The sequence below is a fragment of the Sceloporus undulatus genome, chromosome 4, assembly GCF_019175285.1.
Source record: "Sceloporus undulatus isolate JIND9_A2432 ecotype Alabama chromosome 4, SceUnd_v1.1, whole genome shotgun sequence".
Lineage (NCBI taxonomy): Eukaryota > Metazoa > Chordata > Lepidosauria > Squamata > Phrynosomatidae > Sceloporus > Sceloporus undulatus.
Window position 1 is genome coordinate 65,235,837 of NC_056525.1, and position 19,167 is coordinate 65,255,003.

The 19,167-nt window shown below is 41.6% G+C and overlaps 1 protein-coding gene across 1 annotated transcript in view; it reads left to right on the plus strand.

Moving 5' to 3' along the window:
* The window catches only part of GRM4 (glutamate metabotropic receptor 4), a 456,565-nt gene that overhangs the window by 66,386 nt on the left and 371,012 nt on the right, over positions 1-19,167 (plus strand). The window contains exon 2 of the mRNA XM_042465970.1: positions 14,958-15,914. Coding sequence (XP_042321904.1) covers positions 15,384-15,914 — 531 coding nt within the window. The 5' untranslated portion in view covers positions 14,958-15,383. The remainder of the gene's footprint in view (positions 1-14,957; positions 15,915-19,167) is intronic.

Below are 19,167 nucleotides of genomic sequence, written 5' to 3' on the forward strand. Positions count from 1 at the left end.
TTGGCAAGAACACAACCATACCAGAGCTGTTGCAGGTGACTGTAGCAGCTCCCTCATTGTCCATATTCAGTAGTCTTGAGCAGGTACTGAAATAGAAATCCAGGCCTCCCCATCAAAACTCCCCTGCTACACACACATGCAAAACTCCCTGTTAGGCTTGATTTGTAGAAGAGCTCTCTTTGTTGAGTGTCTAGTGGCTAATACTAGCTCCTCCCTCAACCAAGTCTCTGACTTACTTCCTCTTTCCTTTTTTTTATTTTTTAAAAACAGGCATGTCAAACTGGTTTCTATTTGCTTATACAGTATACTCTGATATAGCAGGAATGTAGAAGAAATAGTAAAACATGACATGGCTTGGAGGGAAAAGAAAAATAGTAATTGTGTTCTCTGCTATTGAAATAACACACAGGGTCAAGCTATACACAAGGTATACACTGCATTAAATATGTAGCCTTGAATTAGAATCACTTGCTTGAAGTAGGAGTGTGCTGCTTCAATGCATACTGGGGATATCAGACACAGGTGGATGAAGTCCTTTTTACTTTTTACCCATACCTTCTGTCATGGTGTCAACCGGAGTAAAATAGAAGGAAAAACAATGGTGGGGACTGTTAAATCTTCACGTTGTTGTTGTATGCCTTCAAATCATTTTTGATTTGTGATGACCTTTAAGGTTAAGCTATGATAGGATTTTCTTTGATAGATTTGTTCAAATAATGTTTGCTGTTGCCTTCCTCTTAGGCTGAGAGAATGTGATTGCCTCAATGGGTTTCCATGGCTGAGCAGAGATTTGAACCCTGGTATTCCAGAGTCTTAATCCAGAACTCAAACCGCTATACCACACTCACTGTAAATCTCCCCTGCATGCATTAATAACGCCAGATAAGGATCTTGAACATTTACTTGACAGTAACAAAATAAAAATAAATCAAGCGTGTCATCCCTGCTTGGCCCCTGGACTTGAGAAGGTGGTTAAAAAAGAAGTTAGGGTTAGACATAAGGTCTGCATTCATGACAATGAATTTTTTTAGACTTCAGCCTTACTTGAAACTAAAAACAACTACAAGAAGAATGGAACTTTAACTGCTGTCCATGTGTTAAAGCCATAGCTCTTTCATGGTGGCTCTGGGCAGGAAGCTGAAAGAGATGGGTGCACAGGTTGTAATCTCATCTCTTCTCCCAGTTGAAGGGCATGATCCAGGAAGGGAGAGGGAAATAGCGAATGTAAACAACTGGCTCTGTAGATGGTGTCGCCAAGAACAGTTTGGATTCTTGGATCATGGGCTGCGGTTCCATGAGGGGGGACTTCTGGCAAGGGATGGGTTGCATCTCACACCAGTTGGCAAAAACGTTTTTGCCAATAGTCTCAAAAATTTGATCAGGAGGGCTTTAAACTGAGTTATATGGGGGAGGGAGACAGTATTCTGGAAGGCAAAAGGGCTGGTGAAAATAGTCAAACTGTCATAGAGGGAAGAAGGCAAACAGTGCAAAGACCCAACAGGGGGAGGCAAAAATTCTTGCACAGGCAGCAAGTAAAGGGAACACATGGTCTTAAATGTCTCTACACTAATGGACAGAGTATGAGAAATAAGCAAGATGAACTTGAATTCCCAGTACAACAAAGCAAATATGATATAATAGGCATCACTGAAACCTGGTGGAATGAGTCTCATGATTGGAATATAGGAATACAGGGGTATAACCTTTTTAAGAGAAATAGGCCAAACAGAAAAGGAGGAGGGATAGCATTATATGTCAAGGACATTTACACCAGTGAAGAGATCCAGGACATTAATCCTGGAAGCCAGGTGCAGAGCATCTGGATAAAATTAAAGGGGAGGGGAAAAAACAAGGATGTTATGGTGGGAGTCTACTACAGACCCCCTTAGTCAGATGGAGGAATTGGATGATGCCTTTCTAGGACAGATGACCACACACTCAGAAAGGAGAGATGTAGTAGTTGATGGGTGACTTCAACTATCCTGATATTTCCTGGACGTCAAACTCAGCCAAATCCAAGGTCTAGCAAATTCCTCACTTGCCTAGAAGACAATTTCATTGTCCAAAAGGTGGAAGAGGAAAACAGGGGGATCAGCTATTTTGGATCTGATCCTAACCAACAGGGATGACTTGGTTAATGGGGTGCAAGTGGTGGGATCCTTAGGTGGAAGTGACCATGTTCTCCTGGAGTTTGTTCTACAGTGGAAAGGAGAAGCCAGGCATAGACACACATTCTAGACTTTAGGAGAGCGGATTTCACTAAACTTAGAGAAGTATTGAGAGTAATCCCGTGGTCAGAAATACTAAAAGAGAAGGGAGTTCAGGACGGATGGGAGTTTCTCAAAAGGGAGATACTGAAGGCACAATTTCAAACAGTTCCAATGAGAAGAAAAATGGGAGATGTCTCAAGAAACCAGGATGGATGACTAAGGAACTTTCAACTGAAATGGAACATGTATAAGAAATGGAAAAATGGGGAAATCACCAAAGAAGAATTCAAACAAATAGCAATCATGTGTAGGGGTAAAGTCAGAAAAGCTAAAGCACAGAATGAACTCAGGCTTGTTAGAGAGGTTAAGAACAACAAAAAGGGCCTTTTTGGATATGTCCACAGCAAAAGGAAGAAGAAGGAAATGGTAGGGCCACTGCATGCAGAAGATGGCAAAAGGCTAACAGGGGACAGAAAAAGGTAGAATTACTCAACACCTTTTTTGCTTCAGTCTTCTCAGAAAAGGCAAAGGGTGCTCAACCTGAAGATAATGGGACAGAGGACACAATAGGAGAAATGCAGCACAGAATAAGTAAAGAGGAAGTACAAGAATATCTGGTTAATCTAAATGAATATAAATCTCCAAGACCCGATGAACTACATCCAAGAGTATTAAAAGAGCTGGCTAATGTAATATCAGAGCCACTGGCAATAATCTTTGAGAAGTCCTGGAGAACAGGAGAAGTCCCAGCAGACTGGAAGAGGGCAAACGCTGTCCCCATTTTCAAAAAGGGGAAAAAAGAGGATCCCAACAGTTATCATCCAATTAGTCTGACATCAATACCAGGAAAGATTCTGGAGCAGATCATTAAACAGAGAGTCTGTGAACATCTAGAAGGCAATTCCATAATCACAAAAAGTCAACATGAGTTTCTGAGAAACAAGTCATGCCAGATAAATCTTATCTCTTTTTTGATAAAATTACCAGCTTGGTAGATGAAGGGAATGCTGTGGATATAGTATATCTTAATATTAATAATAATAATACTACTGTTTATTTATAGCCCGCTTTTCCAAAGGAGATCAAAGCGGGTTACAACAAGGATATAAAACATTATAAAACATCTTGATTTCAGTAAGGCCTTTGACAAGGTTTCCCATGACATTATTGCAAACAAGCTTGTAGAATGTGGGCTAGACAAAGTAACAGTTACATGGATCTGTAATTGGTTGACCGGCTGAACCCAAAGGGTGCTCAACAATGGCTCCTTTTCATCCTGGAGAGAAGTGACCAGTGCAGTCCCACAGGGCTCTGTCCTGGGGCCAGTGCTATTCAACATCTTTTTCAACAACTTGGATGACAGAATTGGGAGCATACTTATCAAATTTGCAGATGACACCAAATTAGGAGGAGTAGCTAACACCCCAGAGGACAGGATCAAAAGTCAAAATGACCAGAATAGACTAGAAAGCTGGGCCAAAGCTAACAAAATGAACTTCAACAGGGAGAAATGTAAGGCACTGCACTTAGGGCAGAAAAATAAAATGCACAGATATAGGATGGGGGATGCCTGGCTGAACGAGACTACATGTGAAAGGGATCTAGGAGTCCAAGTAGACCACAAGTTGAACATTAGTCAACAGTGTGATGCGGTAGCTAAAAAAGCCAATGCAATTTTAGGCTGCATCAATAAAAGTATAGTGTCTAGATCAAGAGAAGTTATAGTGCAACTCTATTTTGCTTTGGTCAGGCCCCACCTGGAATATTGTGTGCAGTTCTGGGCTCCAGAATTCAAAAAGGACATTGAGAAACTAGTGTGTGTCCAAAGGAGGGTGACTAAAATGGTGAAGGGTCTGGAAACCATGCCCTATGAGGAACGACTCAGGGAGCTGGGGGATGTTTAGCCTGGAGAAGAGAAGGTTAAGAGGTGATACGATGACCCTGTTTAAATATTTGAAGGGATGTCATGTTGAGGAGGGAACAAGCTTGTTTTCTGCTGTTCCAGAGACTAAGACCAGGAACAATGGATGCAAGCTCCAGGAAAAGAGATTCCACCTCAACATAAGGAGGAACTTCCTGACAGTGAGGGCTGTTCGACAGTGGAACACTCTTCATCGGAGTGTAGCGGAATCTCCTTCCTTGCAGGTCTTTAAGCAGAGGCTGGATAGCCATCTGTTGGGGATGCTTTGGTTGTGATTTCCTGGATGGGAATGGGGGTTGAACTGGATGGCCCATGTGGTCTCTTCCAACTCCATGATTCTCTCAACCTTGGGTTTCCAGTCATTGTTGCACTTTAGCTCCTAGTGAGCTGCATGGCAAGAGATTCTCGAAATTGCAGTCACAGTATTGCTAGTTGCATAGATTGGGACTCACTGTCTTCACCTACTTCAGGTCTTGGAAAGATGAGGCCCTCCAGATGTTCTTGCCCTGCAAGTCCCAGCATTCCTCGCCATTGCCTATGCTGACTAAAGGTGCTAGGAGTTGCAATCCACCAATATTTGGAGGGCTAACCAATTCTCACCACTGACATTGCTATATCACTGTTGCTGGATGTCTCTGTAAGTGGAGTTCCTTTCTTTGAATGTGATTTTGAATGCCTTGGACTAGCTCCACATCATTGAATAAATGGCTTCTCCCTTCAGTTTAACACTATGGCCCTGCTGTTTATGCATCATAAATCCCTGACCTACCTGCCCATTGACCTGTTAATTAAACTCCAAATACAGCTTAGTACCATTACAGATGGCTTGCTTGCATACTTGAGGGTTCCAGTGTTGATTCAAAGGCTGGTAACATGGGTTTGTTATTGCAAATAAAAAGCTGCATCATTCATGTGTGACCCCATACTGATCCTTGTCTTGGAGTAATGGGAGAGATGTCCAGGATGCTGTGGTCTACTGCAGAAGTGTGTGTGTGTGGGTGTGTAAAAGAGAGTTTTTATTTTGCAGGAAAGCCCCTTTGTCTATCTTTTTATTATGAAATGCAAATATGTGCACTCGATTGAATGATAGTGATGGGGGAGGAGATGCACACATCCTTAAAAATAAAACATTGTGGGTTTTGTTTTGTTTTTTGAAAGAGAGAAATGGCTCATTTCTCATTTGCACTTATTGGGCAGTAGAATCCAAAGAATCCTGAGCAAGGAAAGGGTTACTCATGTGAAGGTAAAAAGAAAAAGGAGAATGCAGACGTGAAGTTGAAGGCTTTAATGGCCGTCATCCATAGTTTATTGTGGGTTTTTTGGGCTATGTGGCCATGTTCTAGAAGAGTTTCTTCCTGACATTTCCCCAGCATCTGTGGCTGGCATCTTCAGAGAAATGCAGAGGTGATGGTGGGGCAAAATGAAGACATTGCCTTCAAATAAGAATTCTGTTGCCCAAATGAAATTTTCATTCAATTCCTTATAGATGTACCCTATTTATGTACTCAGTGGAAATGACATTGTAGGAGTGGGGAACTGTGGTTCTACAGATTATTATGGTCTCACACTCTCACCAGCCTTAGCCAGCATCACCAGTTGTGAGGCATTCTGGGAGTTGCCATTCAAGAGCATCTAGAGTGTTACAGTCATCCACCTCTGGGTAAGAGTCTTGGACTAAGAAAAAAGGCCAATGTTTAAATTTTCACATGTGTTTTGTGTCCAAGGGACTTTACATGATCTCCCAAATGTCCTAAAGTCACTGGACGGATCTCTGACATGTCCTGGAACTGAAGGAAGAAATCAGATTAATTAAGGTGATGTTCCCCAAACCACCATGCTCCAGATGTATTAGACTGAAGTTCCCATAATCTCCAGCCAGTGCAAAAACTTACTGTGATGGCTGGGAATAATAAGACTTGTAGTGCAACACAGGAGGAATGCTAGGCTGCAAATGGCTGAGTTAGATCCAATGATTTCTGTATAGGTTACTACATAAGAAAGGCTTGAGTAGCTGCCAGTTGTTGCATCAATGGAGGAGACACACTGGAGAATGTCACTGGTTGGATTCATAATGCTTTTTGGAGCCTGAAATACTTCCGTTAGCAATCCTTCCATTCATCCCCCTTTTGCTAAGTAATTCTGACATTTCACTGGTTTGGACTAAAAAGTTATTTGTTTTTCTAATATAAATATAACACAGGGCTTTTCATTTTCAAAGTGGGTTATGAACAGCATGCAATTAATCCTCACAAAAGCCCTTGCAATGATGGTAAACAAGGGAACAATTATCTCTCTTTTAGGCAAGAAGAGAGAAATCACTTCTCTGGTTTGGAACACACCTCTGTTTTGAACAAAACTTGGGAAATTACGTTTTGGACTACAGCTCCCACAACCTCTCAGCCAGCACAAGCTGTCTTCATGATGGCTGGGAGATTCTGGGAGTTGTAGTCCAAAAGAATAACTTTTCCAAGCTCTGATGTTAAATCTGTGTAAGTCCTTTTATAATTGGACACAGTGAAGAAAAAAATGCTACAGTCTGCTTACTCTGGAAGAGATCTTGTACAGCCAAAAGAACACTTCTTACAGTGGAATCTTAAGTATGTTTTATTGTTGCAGTCTTTATTGTTGCAGTCAATAACAAGTAAAATCCTAACCATGTTTATGCTAAACGAGGTCACACTAGGTTCAGTGGTCTCTCACCTTGGTACAGAAGTTTATGATGACAGTCTTCAGGAAATATTTGGAGGCTAGAGCTAGCATAGAGAAGAGGTCTGAGTGGTTGGGTTCCTTTGGTGATCTTTTACATCTTGAACTACCTTGTAATTTTGTTGTAAATGGCAATAATAATAACAACAAAAAACAGCATGGTAAAAATGATACTTATGTGATGAGAATGCCATTGGAAGCATTTGTGCGTGATGAAATGTTGTGTGATAAAATGTTTTCATTATTATATGATATGCATACACAATGCCCATGCCCACTTTATGGTTCGCTGGTTTGAGTGTTGGACTAGGACTCTAGAGACCAGAATCCTTGCTCAGTCATAGAAATCCACTGGAGGACCTTGGGCAAGTCACATATTCCCAGCCTCAGGGGATGGCAAAAACAAACTCCCTCTCAATTGATCTTGCCAAGAAAACACTGTGGTAAGATAACCTTAGGGTTGCCATAAGTCAGAAATGATTTGGAGGCACACAACAACGATTAGGATGCTGTCAAATACCATCACTAAAATCAGATTTGAGGATTCTGCCCCCTGCAGATCTGTTATGACTCAAGCTTCAAGACATTCAAGGATATTTTAATCCAGATAAACACCTAGAAGCTCCAGGACCTGGAATTTAGCAATGACACTACTAAATCCATGTCACCTGAGCCTAACAGCTCTCTTTAGAACATCATTTAACATGCCCTTTGCCACCACAAGATCCTTGAGTGAAGTCCTAGTCTGAATATTTTTACTGCCAGAGTCAAGGTTGGTCTTAGGGTTGCCAGGTCAGCACCATACTAGCCACTGATATTTCAAGAGCCAAACCCAAAAACCTAGGGATGCCCCAGGGTATGGGCCCTAGTTGGGGACAACCCTAGTTGTGTATTGTAGTGTAGGCCTGTGTGATGTTATTAAGCACCAACCATAGTTATTCAGAACATATCACTGCAATAACCCCCCCCCCCCCCCCCACTATCTAACAAATGAGAAGTTTAAATAAATGAGAAAGGAATGTAAATTATATTTTCCAAGACCAGCTTTGAACAAGATCCTTTCCTAGCTCTATTTTTAACAATTTTGTAAACATAACTTTCAAGAATACAGGGGAATTGTTATCCAACGAAACCATTTTCCAAACTTTGCATCAATTCTCCCCTGCCCAATAACTTTTGTTTCCTAGCTCTGTACTTTCTCAAGCTATATTTTTAACAATATATGGGAGTTGTAGACTAACTAAAGAAACTTTCCCAAGCTAAATCGATTTTCCAGACTCCGCTTTTTATGGATTGTTCCCATTAACCAGTTCTCCTCCCTGACCATTTTTTAAAAAAATTTCTTTTCCTTTTACAGTCAGGTTGTAGAATCTCCCTCAACCATGATGATGATTATGCTGCCTCTAATAATATTTTGGTGAAGGGAAGGTAGTGGTGGTGGTGGTGGTGGTGGTGGTGGTGGTGGTGGTGGTGATGATAGCCGAACAAGGCAACTGTGACCAACAGTGTAGTCCTAGCTATCATTAATATCAAAAGGACTTGCTTCTGAGTACCTACTAAGAAGCAGGTCCTGTTGAGTTTTCTAGGATTCACAACTTTAAATTCCTGATAATCTAATACACCTTGCCATGGTTTTTAGGTTTTCTTGGAAGGGGCCAAAGCAAAGAAAAACAGGCTTGGAGAAAAAGAGAGAGAGGGAAAGAATTAGGAAATTAAGGTGAAGATGAATGCAACTAGGAGCTATGATGAAAGGGGGGAAGAGAGACACATAGACTGAAAGGAAGCCAGGAGAAGATGTTTAGCCAGAAGTTGTGGACTAGGGTACTGGTGGTTGATAAAGAGAAAAACAAAGAAGAGATTTAAGCAAGATGTGGGGAGAGAAGAAGAAAAAGGGTAAGAAAGAGAGGGACTAAAGCAAGAGAAAAATTACAGCAGGAATTGCAGGGGCAGGACTGGAGAGAGAGAGGGGAAAGAGAAAACATTTGTTCAGGAGTTGCGAGAAGGAGGATACAAAGAAATCAAATCTGGTAGTATATTCAGTGACTCTAAGATAGCAAATGTGAAAGCAACTCACTCTGATCTATTCACGCTTGCTAAGGTGGCTGGAGGATCCCTAGGTTGCTTCTATTTTATTTTTTCAAGTTAACACTTTCACTCTGAGATTGTCTTTCTTGCTCCAAGACCCAGGGGAGAGGCACAAGGCCCTGATAAATGGGCTTCCTTGCTGCATGACTATGGTTTTGTAAGTGCTTGGTGTATTTTTTACAAAAAGTTTTGCCACTGCATGTATTGATCACTACTTTCTATCCCTCCCTACCAGGAGTAAGGAACCTTATACAGTGTAAGGAGTAGGGAACCTTATACAACATATGCTGAAAGTCGTGCCAGAAGAAGCTGTGCCATGTGCCGGAAAGAATAATGGCGTGCTTGCCACAAATACAAGCCCCATTGTCTTTAATGGGGTTCGAGCATACACAGAATTTCCCTTACGTGTGGTGATGGTGGTCTGGATCGGATCCCCCGCATAAAGGAAGGGACCACTGTATTTAGCAGCTTGGCCAGGTGACTGTCCCTACAACAACTCCCCTGTGGGTTGGATGATGTCAGCATGCAGAGTTTCCCCTAGATAGGGAAAAGCTGTGTGTAGTGAAATTGTCCCAAATTAGATGGCAGCTGCAGGAGACACTGTGACTGGGGAGCTAATTTTGCTTCATACATGGCCTTCCCTTCCCCATACATAAGGAAAGTCCTCATGAAGCAAAAAAGCTAAGTACCTAGCTGAGGCACTGGCAACAGAAACATTCATACAACTGACCCCTTCACTGCAGGCACAGCGTCACTCAGCCAGTGCTTTCATCTACTGGGTAGTGCATAGACTGGACAATGTACAATGTACAATTGCTAGTGAGAAAATCCCAGTGTCACCTTTGAATCTGTCTGTACCAGAGAATAGGGCTTTGGAGAAGAGCTTTCCCTAGACCCTCATTCTTAGATGTGAGAACACATAAAAATTGAATTTTTTTCTCTCTGCTGACTCAGTTTAGAGTTTTGTGCATTTTTCTTGATTTTTCTTTTAGCATTTAATATTTTTTGCACTGATTTCATGAAAGGATTTTGCACAAAAATGTTTTTTGTAGACAGCATTACTTTCTGTGCAAAATATGTTTTTCCAGAAAAGATGGCTTTTTTGCATAAAAACAGTGCTTTTGCACAAAACTCAAAGTGTTTTGTCTTGCTGCTGAGGGAAAAAAAGTACTGGCCTTTTTGCTTTTTGGCAGGAGTTGACATTTTCTTAAAAAATATTTACTGGGTGTATTGAGGGATTGAGAGATCCTTTCATGCCATTTACAAGAAAATTTACAAATATTCTTTACGCATTTACTCTGTTAGTGAGGTTAGAACTAGGTAGTGGAAGTCCCCTCCCCACTATACTTTCTATACTCCCCTTTTCATTGAGTTGGGGGATGTGTCATGTTAGAAGGGTGTTTGTACATTTTAACCAAACAGTTTCCAGAAGTTCCCTGGAGGAGGAAGGCCAGAGGGTTTTGGCCTAAAAAGTCCATTCAACTGTTAACAACAGCCAACCCCTCAAGGGAGCTTACTTACAGACAGGCATAAGCAGTGAGCAATGATCCTGTTTCTTTTCTTGTACTTTCTTGGGCTTTTATTAGAATTTGTTGTGCAATTTTCGTACAAAGGGAGGAGGTGATTTTCTGGAAGGTCATTCTGTTGGAAGGCAGAAAGCAGAGACAGCAGGGCCATGAAAGGAAATCTGCTGAACAATGGTACTTAAATGGGTCTTTTAATTTTTTACAGAAGTGCAAAATTGCTATTACCATATTCCACCTGGTAGGGGAAAAAAATATAAGCAACATAGTTTCCGAAATACAAGAGCAAGAAAAGGTACTTTTTTGAGTTACAACTGCCAGAATCTCCAAGCTTTATAATCACTGGTGGCTTTTGGGCTTAGGGCTTCTGAGGATCTGTAGCTCCCAAAAGTAACTTTTCAAGTTTCTGGGTAACCCAAGATTTTAGATAAAGGGCAGTAGGTATATATGAAGCGAATTAGGGCTAGGTTTAGCCCAAAATATTTTTATTGGTTGATGATACAGTGTTACCCCATCTCTATCAATTTCATGAACCCAAGATTTCTGGAAGTTGAACTGATCTTAGATCTTAGTTCAACACTGGTTTCAGTGTTGCATCATCCATTGCATCTGGTCCTCAAATGCCTTACCACCTCTCACTTCCTTGCTACCTGCTTACAGCCACAATTCAGGTTCAACAGCATGTGCCATACTGTAGCCTCCACTGCCTGTTCCTCTACCCATGATCCTTTCAAATTACAAATTTATAGCACAAGGATCCCACTATAACTGCTGCAGCTGCATCCTATGGAATCCCAGGACTTGTAGATTAGCAAGGCATTAGAACTGTCTGGCTGAGAATTTTAAATATCTCACAAAACTGTAAATCCCAGGATCCCACAGAAAGCAGCCAGAGCAGTGAAAGTGGAACCATAGTGCTATAGCCATATAGTATGAATGGGACCCTGTTACTCAGCCAGGGATCTTTCCCATCATCTCTGTCTGTGAGTTAGTGGGAGCAGGCTAGTTAGCCAATCCAGGGAAGCAAGCATCACTGGCCACTGGAAAGATTGCTGAGGAGGATGGTAATAGTTAGGTGTGTGTATGTGTGACAGGAGTGACATCTATGGTGCTGGGCAGCTGCTACACCACAACAGCTGCTATTAAGGCAGCCTCCTTATTCTGCCAGATCTTAGTAGGACCAATGAAAAGGTTACAGATCCAGGGGTGGCATGCCAAAACTGGCAGAAAATGAATGAAAACAAGAATGATTGCATGGAATGTGGGCCATGTTTTGTAGTCCCTTCCTCTCCTGATCAAATTAGCTGCTCTGTCACTAAACTTTGGCAGTGAGGCAACACAGGGTGTGTGTGTTGGAACCTTTACCTTCAAAATAAACTGAATTATCTTGGAAGTGTAATTCAGCTTGAAAGCAAGATGCTTGCTCCCGACACATCACATGTTTATGGTAAATTGTAGATTTTTGTAAATTTTTGAGTTTAACCATCTTGTGATATTCTAAATTTTACTCCTAATGCTAGTTAAAATGAACCCATATTGGTTCAAAAGAGCTAGCAGGATTTAATCAATAATTTACTTTAAATTCACCTTTTCCTTTAGTAAGAAGGTCTGTAGATCAGGCCAAAGCATGTACTATGCATGCAGAAGGTCCTAGATTGGAAAAAGATGCCTGGAAGGAGGACTACCTGAAACCTTGGAAAGCTGCTGCAAGCCAATGTAAACAGGGCAGTTAAAAAGCAGATTTCCTAACTGTAGAAATGTTCCACAAAACAGCCTATCTTTTAAAAGTATGAGGGATTGAGAACAGAAAATGTGATTTCTCTTTACTTATACCCCATATCAGTGCCAGTGTCTCCATAGGAGTCAGTAGTTCGTACCTTACTCTACAGTGATGAGTTATTTACAAGTCTCTGTTCCTGCTGCCTCATCAAGGCTTGCACTGTCAAAACTGGTGCCTCTCAAATACTGTGTACCCCTGCTGTACTATCACAATAATCCCTAAATGCTTTTAAAACTCCGGCAATGGTTTCTGCATGCTCCTGCTGTTATAATGGCCATTCCAATGACCAGTCTTCAGTGCATAACATATACTAAATTCCCACTCCAATTTTTCAGTTGCACATTTATCAGTTTTTTAGCTCTTCCCTTTTCCTCAACTGTACATTCTGTTTCCAAGGCCATGCTACTCCCTAAAAACCACCAAGACCAGCATCACCACCACAACAAACTCCTACCAGGAGAGTGATCAGCATTACTTTCAGAAGCATCCTAGAGCAGTAATTGTGACTGTAGTCTGCATTTTTAGTATTGCTTCTTAAATGTTAGTTTGTGAAGCTAGTGTTTCAATTATTAATGGGAGAGGGCCATGAGCAACAATCAGTGTTATTTATCTTAAGCCAGTAGACTTATTATGAGGGACTCCAAAAGGAGTGGCTAAGCTAGGCAGCACTTTTGCAACTTCTTCTAACATTGGGTGCTATTCAGCATTTTACATGAAGATTTAAACTTTTCCCCAGATATCCTGATATTTGAACTGCAAATGGACACAAGAGGAAAAGTGCCTCTCCTAAATTATTCTCTCTGCTACTAGTTAGTTACTTAGGGGAAAGGATTTTTCCAGTGGAATTCTATGGAGAAAATGCAGAAATGTTGCAAGGCTCAGTTTAAGGCTTCAGCTGCAGCCCTGTTATTTCTCTTTATCATGAAGCCTTTGAAAGGAGTTGAGGCAACACTTCTATTAAAGTCAGTTGATGAAAAAGTGCCTTTGTGTGTGGGTAATAACAACAACAACAACAACAACAATATTTATTTGTATTGGATCGAGGCGGGTAATAACATAAGAACAATAAAAATACAACACAACAAGCCACAAGTAAAAACATAGCAAAACACATCAAATCCAATTCCCTATCTCCCTCCCACCTTAAAATAGCATTAAAACAACAATTCCCAATAAAATGCTCCCAATAAAATAGTCAATGAAATCAATCACGATCACAGTCCGGTGGGAACAGCTATGCAACTGGAGAATGAACATTCTGAGGAGGTCAGTTTGGGAAGGTCTGCTGGAAGAGATCTGTTTTTATTGCCTTCTTAAAGGCCTCCAAAGATGTTATATGGCAGATCTCTTCTGGCAGGTCATTTCAGATTTTTAGAGCCCATGTACATGCCCATGTGCACATGCATATGTACATATATATAAGACATAGTATTGTGTAATGCTTTGAATGTTGGACTAGGACTCAGGGAGGCTAGGATCTGAATCCTTACTTGCCCATGGAAATTACAGGGTGATTTTGGGCAACTTACACTCTCTCAGCCTCAAAGGAAGGCAACAGCAAACCTCCTCTGAATAAATCTTGCCAAGCAAGCCTTATGACTGGTGCCATAAGTTGACTTGAAGGAAAGGGCTTTTAAGAGGGAGATATATTATTTTAACCTGTACTCTTAAGAAACTTTTTTTATCCTTAAGTGTATGTTTTAAATTGTTTTGATATTGTTAATAGTTTAATTCTATTTTAATGTTGAACTTTCTCATTTGTGGCATTGACTTCTGTGGATATGATTGTTCACTGATAATTTGCCGACACCTCTGTTGCTGCTCTTTGTCATTTTTAATAGGGACTGGAAGCCTTGCAAGACTGTAAGACTGTGAATGAGGCTTCTATGTCCCTATTAAAAATGGCACAGGGCAGCAGTGGGGGTGGCAACAAGGCCTGCCAGCCACCCATGTCTGCCTTGCAAAGGCATCCATGGTGGGCTGAATCTGAAGATTACACTTTTTGTGTGTGTTAAATATGATTTTGGAGGGAGGACTGAAGTTACATTGGGCTCTTATTATCTGCTGGGGTTTGGTTCCAGGACCCCCCATGGACAACCAAGTCCGTGGATGCTCAAATCCCATTAAAAACAATGGCATAGTAAAATGATGTCCCTTATATAAAATGGAAAAAATCAAACTTTGCTATTTGGAATTTATACTTTTTTGGAATATTTTCAAACTGTGGATGCTCGAATCTGTGCCAGATGGAGTGAGCAGCTTTTCTAACATCAACAAAGTAGACAAATATTTCCCCCCTTTCCTTGTTTTTCTTTTCAAAAATAATATGGTTAATAAGCACCTATAAAAGTAACATGAGTCTATTCATCCTTTCCGCCACAAGGAAAAAGTCTGGTTTACTTTCACAGACCTGGGTATGCTAAAGGGCTCAGCAAGCTCTTACTAGAGCAAACCTGCTTCAAGTCCATAAATGACATAACAGTTTAGAAGTCTTCAAACATGGTTTCTCTCTCCCTCCACCTATGTGTTGCTTTTGTAAAAATATTGTTTCTCTTAGAGTGTAACAAAAACACTCAAGTGAATCCTGAAGCCTTTTTGTGTGTGCAGTAACTTACACCTCTTTGTCAAGCTGCTTGATAAAAGATCTGAATAACAAATGCCCTTGTTTAAATGCATTCATTGGATTTTCTTTTTTCTCCCCTTTCTCCCCTTCCCCCTCTCTCCCTTTTAAGGATTGTGGACAAAGGAATAAAGAGGATTTTTCTTTCTCTGTCTTCTCCTTCATGCAAAGTTATGCAAAGCCTGGAGCCCTCTTTTAATTGTGTGGCTGGAGTCCTTCGGAGGGCTGGAAAATAAACCTTGTAAAAGCCTCCAGCCTCAACAGTCCTCTCCCTTCTTCACCACCTGCTTCGAATGGATGTTGGCAAAGGCTGGGAATCTTGACAGAAAAGTGACATGGTTTGTCCCCTTCAGAAGGCCACATGCCAATTCTCCCCTTCAGTCTCAGCACATTGAAGTGCTTTTCCCAACTTGTCTAGGATTTCAATGTGGAGCCAGCTTCCAAGCTATCAAAACTAAGGAGTCTGGTTGATGCCAACCAATTTGACTTCCATGGGTCTTTAGGCTGAAGGGGTTTGAGTGTGCAGGGCTCTTTGGCAATGACTTGGAAGAACGGGGGATCCTTGTGCATGGAGCCACTCTCCTTCTGCCTGCTCTTGAGTGTGTGCTGTGGCTGGTGGTATCAGCCAGTCAGCTCTGCCAAACCTAAAGGCCAAGGCCACCCCCACATGAACTCCATTCGCCTTGATGGGGACATCACCTTAGGAGGCCTCTTTCCTGTCCACGGAAGGGGCTCAGAGGGAAAAGCCTGTGGGGAGCTGAAGAAAGAGAAGGGGATCCACCGCCTAGAGGCCATGCTTTTTGCTTTGGACCGAATCAACAATGACCCAGACTTACTCCCAAACATCACCTTGGGGGCCCGCATCTTGGACACCTGTTCTCGAGATACCCATGCCTTGGAGCAGTCACTCACCTTTGTCCAGGCCCTGATTGAGAAGGACAGCACCGAGGTGCGCTGCGTTAATGGCGGGCCACCTATCATCACCAAGCCGGAACGTGTGGTTGGGGTGATAGGAGCATCTGGCAGCTCTGTCTCCATTATGGTGGCCAACATCTTGCGCCTCTTCAAGGTAAGGTTGTGGGCTCGCTGTATTTGTGCAGGATAATTTGCATTTCAATTCCTTCCTTCTTGCCACTGCAGCTGCTAAAATAACTGCCAGTGACTGTTAAGTGGAGATACTCCCGCCCCACTAAAGTGTGTTTTAACCATAATTATAGAGATGTAGTTCTTGCTCCCTGGTGGGAAAGAGGAGGAGAACGAAATATCTTTCTGTGTCTCTGCGGGTGTTTAAAAATTCCCTGTCTCTCTTAGGGAGTTTGACCTTACCTTTCCTTTTCCAAAAACAGTACTTAGAATAGGACATGTTCTCCCCTCCCTTTGTATCTTCCACTTGTGTGAAGGAAAACTGGCAAGCTATTTCTGATGTGGGAAGGGTGTTACCCAGTGTGTTGAGGGGTTTGGGGGGAATTATACGGTTCGTTTTACAGCTGAGAGGAATGTTCATGCTGTGTATTATCCCAGATGACGCTGTGGGAGGTTGAGGGGGTGGGGAAAATGAGAAACTTGCTCCACTAAAGCATTTAGAAACCAGCATGAGCAGGGAATGGCCCTTTTTCTTTTGTACATAGCAATTTCCAACTTTGGGGGCTGTAGTTAGCTCCAAAGGCATAGGCAGGATGACCTCCCCCAGCCTAAATTACCCTTCAGACCTACAGTATCATAAAGATTCTCATACCCTTTCTTCTAAAATTCAAAGCTGCCTGAGTGACAACAGGGAGTTTCTGATGATCAAGTGACAGTAAGAGCACATTCCTTATAATCCTGTTCAAAAATACTCCAGTGCAGATACTCCAGGGCAGTTCTCCAGTGGATGCATTTGGGCTTCCAGATGTTGTTAGACTACGACTTCCATCACCTCCAGACTGCATGCTCAGTGGTGAGGATGTTGGGAGTTGCAGATTCCTAACAATTGGAGGGCCACATATTTCTTATCCTTATTCTAGAAGGAGGGAGGAAAATGTTCCTTGAATGTCAGGTAAATGGGATTGGTCATTATTGAGACTACATCTTGAAAAAGGTATTTTCAAAGAATATAACTCCCCCCACAATCCTCAATCTAGGCTAGCTGAAAGCACTGGGAATTACACCTCCAAAGGATAACTTATCTAAGCTCTGCAGCAGACTCACTGCTGGGGAGAAGGAAGCACACCTGAAATTACCATTGAATTTTTAATTCCATTGTAAAAAAAAAAAATGCACCATGGTTTCAGTACTATAGCACTAATGTCTCTTTGTAAAGTGAGAGGAAGGCTTGACTAACATTAGGTTAAAGACCAGAGGATACTACACCACTCAGATGCCAGGGTCATGCTTGATTATTCATTCCAATGTAGATTTGATTTCAATGCTTGACCTCTCAGCTGCTTACTTACAAGAAGCCCCATGTTTCCTTTTGCTCTGGTCTGATAATTAGCTGATCAAAGGTGTAATATTAACAAGACCCAAGCTTGCAGCTGCTTCCTCCCAGACGTGTGGCTCTTCAGTACTGGAGTTGCCATGCTATCTGTCTAATTTCTTGTGGCATCTCCATTACACAAGCAGCTGCTCTTAAACCCTTTTTCAGGTTTGACTAACATTTCAGATAACAGAACAGCCTCAGGGAGAGGTTAGGTATTACCTCTCCTGTTACTTTTCCCATTTTTCTAATGGGCTGGCATGACAACCTGAAATTAATGTAAGCCTGTTGTCAGACTATATACAATGGGAACTACATCATTGAGCCTTGTGAACAGGATTCTGTTCTCTCTCTCTTTTAAAGGCAATCACAGTGAATCTAATCCTGACTGGGATTGCTCAGGAGGAAGGTGGTGGTGTTGGGTTAGAGTCCTTTTCTATTGAAGTTTTCCAGAGGAAATCTGTCCCTCTTCAGGATTTTATAAGTGCTCGTGTTACCATGGGGCACATACTGCCACAAAGGGAGATTTCCTGTGGGAAATATGATAGAGTGAGATAAAGTTTACCTTGCATGAGAATGCTGGTCCTGATCCAGATCAAGGAAACTTGCAGCTTCTGTTACTTAGAAAAAGGGATGCAAATTCATGAATTCCTCTACAGAGAGCATGTGGCCCTACAGATCCTTTACTGTTAGCTGTATTGGCTAGGGCTAATGGGACTTGTAGTCCAACAACAACTGGAATGCCACACAATGTCCAACACTGCCATAACTCCCCATAATTCTTGGGTGGTGGTGGTAGCAGAAGTTTCACAAACCTGTCAGTGCCTGTGTTTTCATTTATCTATCTGCCAGCCTGCCTATCTGTCTAACTCAATAAGAGGTCATTTGTTATAGGGCTTTTTGTTTTTTAAAAAAGTAAAACCATAGCATACAAAAATACACTATAAAAAAAACCAAACAGAATAAAACAAGAGGATAAGCCTCTTCACTCTGAGTTGGGCAGGTGCTGCATATCATTTCTCCATCCCAGGACCAAAAACCAAAAAGTGGTTGGCTGTTTACTTCCATTTCTATGGGGTGGGGGCTTGGATAATGAGCCACCCTTTGCTCACTTTTGCTGTAATTCATGTGGACCATACACAATTTGATACAACATAAATATGTGCCCCGAGATCTCATATACTATAATAGCTTGTTTGGCAAAAGGCCCCAGGCTGAGTCTCAGGTGCATCAGCAAATATCCCAGATACTTTCCCTGCAGCTGCAAATGTCAAAAGCTGCCACTTTTCATCCCAGAAAGAGGGAACTTTTTGTGAAGCATCAAATGATTGCTCAGAATGCAGTGATTTTATGGATATTTCAGGAAACTGGCAATATATATATATATATTTTTGCCTTCTGCCAGGCTCCAACAAGAGGAATCTTGACCACTTTCTATTTTGTAGATTATAATTCATTTCCTGAATGCCTCTTTCAGAGGTATCATTTTAATTAATGTTGCTATTCATGGATTCTGAAAACAACAGACAAAGACATATGACAGCATTTGAATTTCTATTAACTGCCCTAATTCTAATATGGCAATGAGACCCAGGAGGCCAGCAGTTGTCATTACTAGCAGAGCAAATCCTGTGCAACTTTACTTGAATGTCAGTGTCATTAAGTTCAATGTGACTTACTTCTATATTAGTCTGCATAAGATTCACAAGGAGCCAGTATGGTGTAGTGGTTTGAGCATTGGACTATGACTCTGGAGACAAGTCCATGTAAACCCACTGGGTGACACTTGGCAAGTCACACTCTCTCAGATGGCAATTGCAAACCTCCTCTGAAGAAACTTGCCATGAAAACCCCATTATAGGTTTGC